The sequence below is a fragment of the Mus caroli genome, chromosome 16 (assembly GCF_900094665.2).
Source record: "Mus caroli chromosome 16, CAROLI_EIJ_v1.1, whole genome shotgun sequence".
NCBI classification, from domain to species: Eukaryota; Metazoa; Chordata; class Mammalia; order Rodentia; family Muridae; genus Mus; species Mus caroli.
Genome location: NC_034585.1, coordinates 14,168,702 through 14,182,841, shown reverse-complemented (window position 1 = coordinate 14,182,841; position 14,140 = coordinate 14,168,702). Strand labels below are relative to the sequence as shown.

Below are 14,140 nucleotides of genomic sequence, written 5' to 3'. Positions count from 1 at the left end.
AATCTTCCATTTGAAAGATGATAATAATAAAAAAGCACCAGTCATAAGTGGAGCACACAGCAGGGCTACACAGACAATTACAAACCAAAAATTCTTTGGAGTGAGTTTCAGGGGAATCAGGGCTATATAGAGGAGATCTCCCTCTCTCCGTCTCTCTCTCTCTCTCTCTCTGTCTCTCTCTCAAAAAATAAATGAATTGTAAAAAAAAAAAAAAAAAAAAGCAAAATGGAGAGGCTTGAGATATGGTCCAGTAGCAGAGGACCTGAGTTCAGTTCCCACCCTCACCCCCATATTGAGTGACTCAAAACTGCCTACAACTCCAGTTCCAGATAATGTCATATTCTCACCGGCTCCCATGAGCATCTGTGCTTGTGTGCACATAAACACACAGAGACAATGTAAAATAAGGGGTTTGAGAAAGAGCTCAATGACTAAGAACATGAAATGCTCCTGCAGAAAATCTGAATTTAGTTCCCAGCGTCCACATCAGGCAGCTCTAACCACCTGTTGGCTCTAGCTCCAGAAGACAGTACCCTCTTCTGTCTTCAGCTGGCACTGCTGAAGTTAAAAATAAAATCAGAGCCGGGCGGTGGTGGCACACGCCTTTAATCCCAGCACTTGGGAGGCAGAGGCATGCGAATTTCTGAGTTCGAGGCCAGCCTGGTCTACAGAGTGAGTTCCAGGACAGCCAGGGCTATACAGAGAAACCTTGTCTCGAAAAACCAAAATAAAATAAAATAAAATCAGAGATATTATTGGTTCTTTGGGGACTTAGAGTAATAATAGGAGGCAAGGTGACAGTAATTTAACACTGTCTGTTTGTCCTGCTCCCCCATATTGTGGATTGAACCTAGGATCATCTACATGCTAGGCAAGTGCTTGACCACTGAGTTACTTTGCCAGTTCAATGTTTTTAAGCTGTGAAGAATATTAATACAGGATAAAGGATTTTATGGAGAGAAGACAATTTTAGAGTTAACAGTTCTAAAGTTTATTCATTAGGTTATCTGTATAGTGTATATTGTTAACATAAATTTAAGATAATAAAGCTGGCATGGTAGAACACATTTTTAAACCTCTGACCTCTACTTGCATGTCTGTATCTTGTCCACCCACATACATATAAAGTCAATCAGAATACAGACTTTTTGTGGATTAGAGGACACATCAAAAGAGTGAAAGAACAACTGCTGGCATAGGAGAAAATATGAATAATATTTGATGAGGATCGACTCTTTAGTTTATATAAACAATGCTAAAAAATAGGTAAAGGATTTGAATAGATATTTCTCAAAAGAAGGTATAAAATAGACAATGTGCACAAGAAGAGATATTCACCACTACAAATGGTTAAAGCTAGTGAGATGGCTCCGTGGGTGAAAGCTGGTAAAAGCAATGCAAGAGAACCAACTTGTAAAGATGTCCTCTGACCCTCACACATGTGCAGTGACACAGGGTGCTCACACATAGCATAGATACACACATGCACACATAATAAAATACATTAAAAAGTAGACACTTTGAGAGGTAGACATAGTGACATACTCTTAGAGTCCTAGCATTTGGTAGACTGAGTCAGGAGGATTGCCACAAGTTCAAGGACAATCAAAGATTCTGAGATAGTGAGACCCTGCCTCAAAAACAAAACAAAACTCCAAAACCATAGTGAGATACCAGTTTGTACCTATTATGATGGCTATGATTTTTTTTCTAAAGAAAATTTAGTAGTAGTAGTGATAAATGTAGTCCCTGTTACTTGGGAGCTGCGGCAGGACGATAACTTGAGACAAGCAAGGTAATATTACAAGACCCCCATTAAGAACTAAAAAAGGCAAGAAACAGTGTTAGCAAAGTATAGAGAAAACAGAGCTCTCATCCATTGCTGGAAGAATGTAAAATGGTGCAGCTGCTATGGAAAGCACTATAGTGATTTCTCAGAGAATAATGGCCCACTCTTTGTATGTACTCCTAGGTATTATTTAACATAAATGAAACATGACCATTACAAACTTGTACTGATATGTCCATATTATCATTGATAAAAGCCAAAAGCAGAGGGGCTGGAGAGATGGCTCATTGCTCAAGAGCATTGTCAGCTCTTGCAGAGGACCAGGGCTCAGGTGGTGGCTCATAACACTGGTAACTCGAATTCCAGGGCATCTGGTTCCCACTACTAGTCACCTTGGCCACTGCACGCACATGGTGCACAGACATACATGCAGGCAAAATACCCATACACAAACTAAAGTAATAACATTAAAGCCCAAAATAGAGACAACTCAAATGTTTATCAACTGATGGGAGGATAAACAGAATGTGTCCATATCTAGCAATACTGTTTGACCTTATAAAGTATGAAATGTTAATGCTGCTGGGGCAGTGGTGGTGCACACCTTTAATCCCAACACTTGGGAGGTAGAGGCAGGTGGATTTCTGATTTCGAGGCCAACCTGGCCTACAGAGTGAGCTCCACGACAGTCAAAGCTACACAGAGAGACCCTGTCTTGAATAAAACAACACCCAACAACTGCATCTTGTGTGCATTTGGATAAGCTCTGTAACGGTCAGAATAATGATGAATTACTAGTTTCCTATGGCTGGCATAGTAAATACTGCAGATCCAGAGGCTTTGGTGCGAGTCTCATGGCTTTGTCTTGGGGCTGACCTTCATTTCTCTTGTTTGTAGTTGCCTAGTTTAGTTTTGTTTCTGCCTGCATCCCTTTCCTTCCTTTCCTTCTTTTCTTAATAGGGTCTCACTTAGTAGTCCCGCCTTGTCTTGAACTCACTCTTCTGCCCTGCTTCATGCTTTTCCATCTTGAGAACAGAGCCATGAAACAGCATATTTTTGAAATAATGAGTAAAGCTCCATCATTTCCCTCTGATGTTTCCAGATGAGGTTAACTTCCAGAGTTATCTGAAAGTGTCTGTCATCTTAGACCATGTAGGTTTTAGGATAATGTGAGTGTCTAACCTTCTCCTCTCATTGGCTCAGTTTCCACTAGTGACCAAATGTGATCCATGTTGAACTTCAGATACTTTTGCAGCTGTGTTTGTGTCTGTATACTCTCCACTGAGGACAGGTGCCATTTGGGGTTTTGTTTCTGGGTTTTTGGTTTGGTTTGGTTTTTCTTCTTATAGAAAATGACCATTTAAAAGATTTTTCTTTCTCTATAGTATTCTGCCAACAACTTGATATTCATTTGCATCTGTTGACTTTTGAGTGTTTCTTTTGGTTTCATCTTCTCGGGTATGAAAACTTGACATGCGTTCTGAGTGCAAACCGGTAATATGATATGTCTGGCAAAGGCTATTTCCTGCCTGATTCTTGATACTTGATACTTCCCTGTGGTCTACCTTTGAGTAATTCTTGTGCAGATTTTCATAACTATATTCAGATTTGGGACTTTTACTCACAGTAGCATGTGATGCAGAGTGGTGGGTGAAATTGGCATCTCCCTTCTGATTTCTTATGGGAGCTTGTTCTAGGCCACTGCTGTTTGTTCTTTCTATAGGACTGATGGGTATTTTTGAAAATCTGGCTCTTCTTCTTCTTCGGGAAAACACCAAATGGCGGATGACGCCGGTGCAGCGGGAGGGCCCGGAGGACCCGGGGACCCAGGATTAGGAGGCCACTGCGGCTTCCGCGGAGGATTTGGCAGCGGTCTTAGGGGCCGCGGTCGTGGCCGTGGTTGAGGCCGCGGGGCTCGTGGAGGTAAAGCTGAAGACAAGGAGTGGATCCCCGTCACCAAGCTGGGCCGCCTGGTTAAGGACATGAAGATCAAGTCCTTGGAGGAGATCTACCTGTTCTCCCTGCTCATTAAGGAGTCTGAGATCATTGACTTCTTCCTGGGTGCGTCCCTAAAGGATGAGGTTCTGAAAATCATGCCAGTGCAGAAGCAGACTCGGGCTGGCCAGCGCACCAGGTTTAAGGCTTTCGTCACTATTGGGGACTACAGTGGTCACGTTGGTCTTGGTGTTAAGTGCTCCAAGGAGGTTGCCAATGCCATCCGAGGGGCTATCATCTTGGCCAAGCTTTCCATCGTCCCTGTGCGGAGAGGCTACTGGGGGAACAAGATTGGCAAGCCCCACACTGTTCCATGCAAGGTGACAGGCCGCTGTGGCTCTGTGCTGGTGCGTCTCATCCCTGCCCCCAGAGGCACTGGCATTGTCTNTGCTCCTGTGCCCAAGAAGCTCCTGATGATGGCCGGTATAGATGACTGCTACACTTCAGCCAGAGGCTGCACTGCCACCCTGGGCAACTTTGCTAAGGCCACCTTTGATGCCATCTCCAAGACTTACAGCTACCTGACCCCCGACCTCTGGAAAGAGACTGTCTTCACCAAGTCTCCTTATTAGGAATTCACTGATCATCTTGTGAAAACCCACACCAGAGTCTCTGTTCAGAGGACCCAGGCTCCAGCTGTGGCTACGACATAAGGATTTTGTACAAGAAAAATAAAAGAGTTAAGTCTGCTAAAAAAAAAAAAAAATCTGTGAGGCCGACACTCTACCTGGGTCTAGTACTTTGTACCTTTTGGGTGTGTGTGCTCTGGCACTGGCTTTGTTGTATATAGTTTCATAATATGTAGCCTTGGGTATAGCCTGGACACATCCAATTTTGCTGATGAGCAGTAGAGGAGTAGAGATAACCCTCAGCCTCTTTTCTCAGCCATCCTGGAAGTTTTGAGGACTTTGGAGATGAAGGAACAGAGGCTGGGAATGCTCACACCTATGAGAAGGTCAGTTAGGCCACGAATGCCTACAACTGAAGGGAGCAGTTAAGGAACAAACGGCAGCCAGGCCTTGGGTTCAAGAGCTCAGTGACAGTAGCTGAGGTTTCTGTGGAGAATCTCCAAGGCAGTTTGCCCATACACAGCCCTAGCATGGTCCTAGGTGCCCAGTCCTTGGGAGATGCATGAAATGTATTCTGCCTGTGAGAAAGCTCTGTAACTAATTGCTTTCTGTGTCCCATTCCTCTCTCTTGGTCTATAAAGCTGAGTTGGATCTTATTTAAGGTTGTTATACTGTAGGCCAGGCATGTGCTGCTGGGCATCTCCGCATGCTGTGTCTACACCCTTGGCTCTAGGAATCGGGTTTTTTTTATTCTTTTGTCCCAGCCTGTGTTTGGGAAAGACTTAGGGGACATGTTTCTATGCTTTGTCTATTGTGTCCTGGGTCTAAATAAACATAGGTCATTCCTTCTGGAACCTACTCCTTCCAGTCATATCTTTCATGGTGGTAGGAAAAAAAAAAACCCTGCCAAATTATTTTCAGGATAACATGAGAAGATCGTACCAACCTTTAACAGAAAGCACTTGCCTGGCTCTAGGGTTCTCTTCCACTGGTCCTTGGCAATTTCATTTCCATTCCTGATTCTTTGGCCCCAAACATCCCTTGTTTCCCATTCATCACAAGATGATACTTTGGATCCTAAGCCTCCACAGACCTCTGTTTGTGGAGATTTTGTTCACCATTGTCTTTTCAGTCAGAAATTGATGAGGCATTGGAAATGTACCCAGGACCTCTTGTTGACAGGACCTCTTTCATTTCCCTCTCTTCCAGCTGTGCCTCCTTCCTCACTCTGACCCTACCCCTTAGAGATAGCTTTCTCTGGCTTCCTCTTCTTACTCTATGCTGATTCCTTTCACTGGGAAACAGTGAGAAATGGAGTCTATTGAAAAGATAGAGAACAGCTGAAGATTTGTATACTCCCTCAGTCCATCTTCATCTTTTATCTTGTTTTCGTCTATCTTTGTCATCTCATCATCTCAAGGTGACTCTGGAGAGCAGTCATACTGAAGAATAGTAGATACTGAGGGATTTTCAGTACAGGGAAAGATAGATGTCATGGGATTGTAAACAAAGCATCTCTTTGTTGGTCTCAGTATAGACTCATAGTAGTGATTTCCCTACAACACTGAAGTGAGTGTCCTTAGATGGACAGAAGACAGTCAGAAGAAGCAAGCCCCACTGGGCAGTTTCTGGAATGGGACAGCACAGATAGGGCCTGTTCAGGCAGTGGTCTTCATCTGTCACATTTGAAATGTGTTTGCTCTTTCTCTCATCTGTGCAACTAACAGAAGAGCATTCTCAGTCATCCCAGAAGTTTTAGAGAGCTTTGGAGAAGGAGGAAGGACCACATCTCTCTTTTGTAGCATTCATGCAGATTTGTGTGTGCATACCTGTCTCAGCAGCAGGGGAAAGGCTACTACAATGTTGTCATAGAAAGCAAAAGCACTCACATACCAATAGTGTATGCTTGTGACGTTGGGCTGTGGCTTTGGACACTACAAGTTGATTGCCTTGTAAAAAGAGGGTGCTGCCTGTGCCCTTGGGTTTGGGGGTGAGGGGCATAGAATCAGTGACGCTGATTCTGGGAGCAGGTGTGAAACGATGCAGCAAGCACATCTGAACACTGCTGCAAGTTCCTTTAATATCCGCCATCTGTGCCCCGTTAGTACCGTTAGTCCCAAAAAAGCATCTCTTCTAAAGAGCAGTTCCCAATTGGCTGGCATTGACTTTATCAGCAATTTTTGGTGTCTCAGGCCGTCTTCAATTAGGTCCTCCTGCAGGAGATGCCTTTGTGGCTGCACGGCCCCTGGCATTTACGTACCTACAAGAGGGGACTTTATTACCGCAGTGCTCTGTACATTAGGGTAGAAGCCCTCTACACCCTTCTTAATTTGTGCCTCTCAGGGAAAATCATTGACAGCTCCCCTTTGAGAAATGGATTCCAGAGGGAACCAGGGGGTGTGAATAGCTGTGGTCATCTCAGGCAGTTTCAGAGGCCAAGGCTTGAAGGATGAAACTCAGCTGGATGGCTGGGCTATCAAGGGCTGGCAAGGGAAAGTCACTTGTCTTTGCTTCTCCATTTGGGATTAAAGTACTTGTGTTTTTACTTTTAGGATGAGTATCTTTCCCTTGTGGCCCGACTCATTATCCATTTCCGAGATATTCGTAAGTATGAGTTTTTATTTCGGGATAATTGTGGTTGCTTTGACAGGCCTGTTTTGTGGCTGTGTAGTAGGAACACTCAAGGTAGGCCTCAGCACCTGAGTTAGAACATTGCATATTTGCTGCTTCAGGATTCCCTACCCTAGGCCTCAGATGTGGGACTCTAAGTGATTAAAGTGGGCTGCTTTTCTCACTTATCCATTCCATCTCCTTTGTTAAGATTTAACATTTGCCTCTGGGGAGTCCTTAAGTAAGCAGTTTACCTTATAACAGGGGTTTATTCCCTAAAAGTTGATTTGATTAATCCTAGGAGGCCTGAACTGTGTGTTTCTATGAAACTGGAAGTTTTTAAAGTTAGTTCCCGAGTCCCTGCTCCCTCTCTTTGCTGTGCTAAGGGTCCCCTTACCTCAACTCTTGACTCCTCTGATTCAGTGGGTACTATTGTGGTGCTGTTAGCTGGCAGGCAGTTCCCTGGCTTTTCAGATGTGAGTTGCCATAACCTCCTGGGGCAAGATTCTTGGCACACTTATGTTAGGCAGAGGTATACAAGGGTTGGTAAACACTGAGTTCCAACTTACAGTGCTCCTCCCTGTTGTATAAGCACTAGACAGGCTTATTTTGATGGCCTTATCTTAATTCCTGCATGGTTTGGGGACAGAATGTAGGTAGTTGTTGCAGTCACAGCTTCAGTGTCAGGCCACTGAGAACAAGGGAGGACATTGTGAATTCCAAGGCTCAGTGACCTTGGCTCCACACGACCTTTTAGAAAAATATTGTTTTATTATTTATTAAATTATGTGTTTGTCTGTGTGTGTGGGGGGGTATGTGCATGTGAGTACAGGTGCCCATGGAACCCAGAGGCAGCAGGTGCCCTGGATCTGGAGCTACAGGCAATTGTGAGATGCCAGGTATGGGTGTTGGGAACCAAACTCTGGTCTGCTGCTAGTAGAGTGCATTCTTCGCCAGGTGTGATGGCTCAGACCTTAAGTCCCAGCACTCCAGGAGGCAGAGGCAGAGGCAGAAGAATTTCTGTAAGTTTGAGGCCAGCCAGAAATACACAATGAAATCCTGTCTCAAAATAAAGAAAAAGAGCAATTCATGTTCTTAAACAGTGTCATAGTGTCTACTGTTCTGATAAACACATAACCAAAAGTAACTTGAGGAGGAGAGCATTATTCTGTCTTTCAGTTCCAGGTAACATCATTATTGAAAACATCAGGGCAGGAACTAAAGCAGAAGCCATAGATGAGTCCTGCCTACTGGCTGGCTCTCAAGACTGGCTCAGCCTGCTCTCTGCTGTCTTAAAGCATCCGGGACCACCAGCTCAGGGGTGGCACTTTGCACAGTGAGGTGGGGCCCTTCCACATTAATCATAAATCTCAATCAAGAAAATGGTATCAATGGTTTGCCCACAGGCCAGTCTAATTGGGGGCACTTTCTCAATTGAGGTCCCTTCTTCCAAAACAAAACAAAATGGCTACCTTGTGAATCAACTTGACACAATACTAGCCAACACAACCGCTGAACTGTCTCTCCAGCCCAATTAATTTTTTTTCCACAGTTAATTTTTTACCACAGTGGCCAGCAAGGTAGACTCCATAAGAACTTAGGACATATAGGGGAAGAGAAAGGCTTAAGAGAGTCTATACAGCAGTCAGCTGGATCTCCTGGCATGGATTTCCACGCCCAGCTCTTTAGGATGGTGGCCTGAGATACACACAGCCCGCAAGCTCATGTGCAAGGACTAATTAGGAGGCTCCTGACCACCATTTGTTTGGGTACTCCTTCTGGGAGACAAGGTTTGCAGCCTTGAGCAACTTTAGATAGCAACTTGTAGGTTGCCTCACTTAGAAAATGAGGTAATGCCACAATAGAATGACCTGAAAGTGGGGATGCTTGAGTTCTCTCTCAGAGCTGTGCTTATAGCCCCAGCCTGGGTTCCTGTCACTCCTGTTTGTGATTCAGGATCTGAGTCCTGCAAGAAAGGAACAGCTCAGAGTCTTCAAGCTCAGGATGTACTAGCCTTGGGCACAGCTCACTGAGATGGACCCCAAGTTTCTTTGCCCATGCTGCTTCCAGACTCCCTTTGTATGCAACAGTGCTGGGAATAGGTCTCTCCTCTCTAGTTATTAGGGTACCAGTGGCTCCTTGGGATTGAGGCTCTAGATTCTGTTGACCTTGTTTCTATGTAAGGTCAGCTTAGTTTTAGCAAATGACCTCTGGTCAGCTACCTGCAGAACTGACCTACCCAGGGAAAATGCGTGTTCATGCAAAACTGTTTACTGGGGTTTTATGTTTGTGTTTCTCTGTAGATAACAAGAAATCCCAAGCTTCTGTCAGTGGTAAGTCTTCCTTCTGAGGTACAGTTATTTCCAATCTCCAGTATGGTGTGGCAGAAATGAGATAGTGCCTGTGTGCATGGGTCAGCTTCATATTGGACAGGAGCATGCAAAGATCTCAGGTGAGGTGGTACTGATTACTGTTTCGCAGTGTCTGCTCCACAGTCTGAAGGCAAGCCAGTGCTTCTCCATCCTGTTTTATTTAGAAGACTTTGCTGCGTTACCTAGGAGAACCACTGTGGCATAGTATAATAACCCATAGTATTCTGTCACACATAAGAGCTGTGGGAATTTACTTTCTCTATTTCACTCATTTTGGGGAGGAGGGTGTGTGTTTTGAAACATGTTCTCTGTACGTATCCTTGGCTGCCCTGGAACACTTCATTAATCAGGCTGGCATCAAATCAATAGAAATCTATCTCTTATGCCTACCAGGTGCTGAGACAAAAGATGTGCACCACTATAGCCAACTGTATTCACTTTCTTTTTGTTGTTGCTTTGGTTTTTCTGTGTAGCCCTGGCTGTCCTGGCACTCTCCCTGTAGTCCAGATTGGCTTTGAACACAGGATCCACCTGCCTCTGCCTCCTGAGTGCTGGGATTAAAGGCATGCACAACCATTACCCATCATTTTCACTTTCTTAAGTTACAAAATTGCTTATGAGTTCAGAAATCTTATTTTAATTTTAATTTCAAGGTTTATCATATAAGGGAAATTGTGTCCATTCAATTGAACCCTGGCCTTTGCTTTCTGAGCTGCCTTCATAGATTTGCCAATCTACTCTGGCCAGCTGATCTTCAGCCTGTCAGAAAGGTTGTGAGGTCCTGGGAGAGAGTGCTTGCCTATCATGTGCAGGGTACTGAGCTCTGTCTGCAGAACCACCACCATCAAAAAAAAAAAAAAAAAAAAAAAAAATCTCCTAAAAAAAAAAAAAAAAAAAAAAAAAGTAGCATAGACTGTGTAGCTGTGCAGCCTACCCTAGGCCTAGAGCTGTAAGTAGCCTAAGCCTAAATAGCTCCCTGGCCCAGAACTGGTTAAGTGTGTAGCCTGGAGAATGCCTGGCTTCTGTAGTGTTGAAGCATAGGCTCATTGGGCTGGACCAGTTCTATGGCCAGATGACCAAGCAGGTGATACCTGTCTATCGGTAATTGCTGTGAGTTTAGACTACTGTAATGATGACATCTGACTCCTTGTCCTTGGTTGTGGCATTGCTCACTGAACTACAACTGCTGTCCTGAGGCTTAGTGGGCATGGCTTTGCCCCTTAGCACTCTGTGGAGCCTTCTCATACTCCTTTACCTGCTCTGATATTCTGCTTCTGGCCTCAGATCTGTGTTGGAGTGGTGTGTAGGCTTAGATTTTCAAATCCTATTTTAATAAGGGTTCTTAAACACTTCAGCCTTCTTTCTAGCCCACCAACCAAAGTAGAAGAGGAAGATGGTTTATAGGACAAGGGGGATGTGGCCCTGTTTAGAAGTTGTTCTCTGGGGCAAACCAGTCTTTGTATCGGCAGTCTAGTCCAAAACATCAAACACGAATCAGTAGTGGCAGTGCAGTGCAGTACAGTACAGTCGGCAAGCATCTAACACAAACCAGTAGCAATGACTCAATCCAGAAGAAAACACAAGACTCAGCCAAATTGGCAGGAGTCCATTGAAGTGGCAAGAAGCAGCTGGAATGCCGCAAGAAGCTCTATTTGAAGTCACAACAAGCATCAATCAGTGAAGACCAGCAAAGTGTTGAAAGGTGAACCAATGCAAGAGCGAGTGCCATCCACTGTCTATTGGGTTAGACTCATGCACATCATGCATCCTCTCAAGTGTCTGCCTCAGCAAAGCAGCCTCTTACAAGACAGTTTCTAGAGAAGCATCACACGAAACCACTGAGTCTCTAAGGAAAACAGAAATTTCTACTTCAGTGCTGTTCTAGAGAAACCCAGGTGCAAAAATGCTGCATGGAGCCTACTTGTGCTCTTCCTAGGGAGTGTCTGCCTTTGCCCTCTGCTTCTCTAATCTAGCCACTTGTTCCTGACTGCTGGAAATAAGGGCCTCATACTTTGGTGTCTCTGGAAGTCTGTTGTGGGCTTACTCTGTAGGAGATCTGGACAGAGTCTGGTTGCTGGTTGAGCTTGAGGGCTCAGCCCATCTTCAGTGCAGCTGTGCACGTCACAGGGTTCCATTGTAATCCACATTAGAGCACTGACACAGGCTGGACTGAAACATGGAGTATGCTCTCTGGTTCTGAGCCTCGTGTTCCAGCAGTTCCAAGTCTTGGGCCCAGACTTGGGGAATTTCAGGCCTCTGGCTCCTACTAGTTTGGGAATTTGAATGGGTCAAGCACATAAAGGGGAGGGGGTCCTCTATGTCCTGGGAGCCATTTTCCTGTGAGATTACTCAGTTTGGGTTCCTTTCCTCAAGACATTGTGCCCTTGTGTTCCTACAGACCCCATGAATGCACTGCAGAGCCTTACTGGTGGACCCACCCCAGGAGCAGCTGGGATTGGCATGCCTCCTCGGGGCCCAGGACAGTCCCTGGGTGGGATGGGTGGCCTTGGCGCTATGGGACAACCACTGCCCCTCTCCGGGCAGCCACCCCCTGGAACCTCTGGAATGGCCCCTCATGGCATGGCTGTGGTGTCTACAGCAACTCCACAGAGTGAGTACTACACTCCTTGGCAGGTGACACTGCATGCTATTCTTGTGCTCTCCGTGTTAATGGGAAAAGTGTCAAGGAGCCCAGATAGCTCTGTTGTGGACAGCAGGTATGCAGGGGATGCTCTAAGCCTTCTCTAAGCTCAGAGGAGTAGTGCTTACCTGCCTGCTAGCTAAGGCAGTGATGCTGAGGAGAAACTTGGTTATTTGTAAACTTGTGGGGTTTTTTCTTTGCTTAGGGTTGTTTTGGTTTTGGTTTTTAGAGACAGGATTTCTCTGTAGCTCTGGCTGTCCTGAAACCATAGACCAGGCTGGTCTTGGACTCAGAGGTCTGCCTGCCTTTGCCAACGGAGTGCTGGATCAAAGGCTTGTGCCGTCACCACCAGCAAGGTGTGTTTTATCAGTAAAATAGGAACTGTTGTTAAGGTTAGTGGACACAAATAAGTGAAGTATTTGCACTCTGTGCCCCGGCGGTGCGCTTGAGGTTATGGTACATGCGACTACTTTTATCCTGTGGTCAGTCTTGGTTGTGCACTGCAGTCAGTCAGTCAGTCATTCCTCTATTGGGCTCCTCTGTCTTGAAGGAAGTGCTTTGCCCTCCTCACCTGTAGCCCAACTTTTGGCTACTTTGTTGATTCTTTCTTCTTCTACCCTTTCCCACCCCCTTTTCAGGCCCCTAACACTAAGTAAGAAAGAAAGAAGGATAGAGGTGAGAGAGAGGCGAAAGAAATCCCAGAATAAAGTCAGGAATAGGAAAGGGACCAACTTAGACTACTTCCTGCTGATTGGAGGCATTGAGTTCCTTGGGGTAAGTTTGATTTTCATCATCAGGATATCTAATTCCTTCTCGTTGTACATATGACTTGACAAACAGCATCCAACCAGCAGTCAGCCACCTGTGGAGCTCTAGCATGTATTTATCCTCTGAAAAGTTCCCTGGATTCCAAACACCATATGCTTGAAAAAACTATCTGCAGCTGGCAAAATCATACCTCTGCTAGAGCACAAGGCAACCCGTAGTCAGCTGCTGTGGATAGCCTGAAGTGGCCCCCCATCCCACACCTGAGATCAAAATGAAAACATATTCCCATAAGATCTAAAGTGGCCCCATATGCCACACCTGAGATCAAAATGAAAGCATATTCCCATAATATTTCTGTGTTTTTTTTTTTAAAGAAACCAAAATTCTCATTACACTATACCTCTCTGTATTACCTGCCCTGATTTCTACATACTGTTGTCCTGGCTGGGACTTAAGTTATAGTCAGCTACATGGGTATAACCTATGTTATATAACCTATACCCATGTATAGGTTGTTTGTTTGTGGCAAAGTCTCACTGTATGGACCTTGCCATGTAAAATCAGGTTGGCCTTAAACTTGCTCAGTGCTGCTGCCTCTGCCTCCTGAGTGCTGGCTGTTTTACAGTAAGAGATTGCTTTAGAATGTTGGGCTTGGAGTGCTCATGTGATCTGTCTTGTAATCCACTCCTACGAATTTGTCTTAAATAAATGATTTTCCAGAGATTCGGCGGAGAGGCTATGGTGTCCTGACAGTATCCTCTCTCCATCTGACCTTGGCCCACATCCTGTTAGCATCCAGGGCTGGTCTATTGGGTGGCTCTACTCCAGTTCTACATCCTGTAGTACTCTCTTGACAGCTACTTTCCCTTTCTGCCTTTGGCCCTTGCCTCCTAGATTCACCTGAAGTAGGTGCCAGTGGCCTCCTGCTCTGTCTTTCTTATGCCTTCTGCAAGCACTTCTATGTATTTAGCCAAGATCAGGTCTTCAAGCAGTGTTACTAAAAGATCAGAGCCTGGGTCAGAGATTGTGCCAAAAATAGAGGCTGCTGCTCAGCTCAGTGTTAGAAAACCCCTAAAGCCTTCAGGGCCCTGGGTTCAGTCCCCAGTACTGTGAGCAGGGGAGGTAAATTTGGAAAATAAATTAAAGTATTGGTAAGAAGAACTTACTGCTAAGCCCAGTGATCTGAGTTTAATCCCCAAAGACCAGATTTTGGAGAGAACTGTCTTCTATAAATTGTCCCCCCACCTTTACGTGTGTGCCACTGAATGCATGTGTCCACCATTAAATATAAAAAAATTTTTTAATTTTTAATTTTTTTTTTTTTTTTTTTTTTGGTTTTTCGAGACAGGGTTTCTCTGTATAGCCCTGGCTGTCCTGGAACTCACTTTGTAGACCA

The 14,140-nt window shown here is 45.0% G+C and overlaps 1 protein-coding gene and 1 pseudogene across 10 annotated transcripts in view; both read left to right on the top strand.

The window, feature by feature from the left end:
- Med15 (mediator complex subunit 15) overlaps positions 1-14,140 on the top strand; it is a 75,281-nt gene that overhangs the window by 31,502 nt on the left and 29,639 nt on the right. For 6 of the 9 annotated variants that reach the window (XM_021184361.1, XM_021184359.1, XM_021184364.2 and 3 more), the window contains 3 exons: positions 6,906-6,957; positions 9,267-9,296; positions 11,734-11,946. In XM_021184361.1, the coding sequence (XP_021040020.1) occupies positions 6,906-6,957; positions 9,267-9,296; positions 11,734-11,946 (295 nt within the window). The remainder of the gene's footprint in view (positions 1-6,905; positions 6,958-9,266; positions 9,297-11,733; positions 11,947-14,140) is intronic. The other 3 variants (XM_029470334.1, XM_021184365.2, XM_021184366.2) reach the window with 1 other exon arrangement.
- On the top strand, positions 3,553-4,437 carry LOC110311130 (annotated as a pseudogene). Its single transcript, XR_002379918.2, has one exon. The product of XR_002379918.2 is annotated as a 40S ribosomal protein S2 pseudogene (transcript).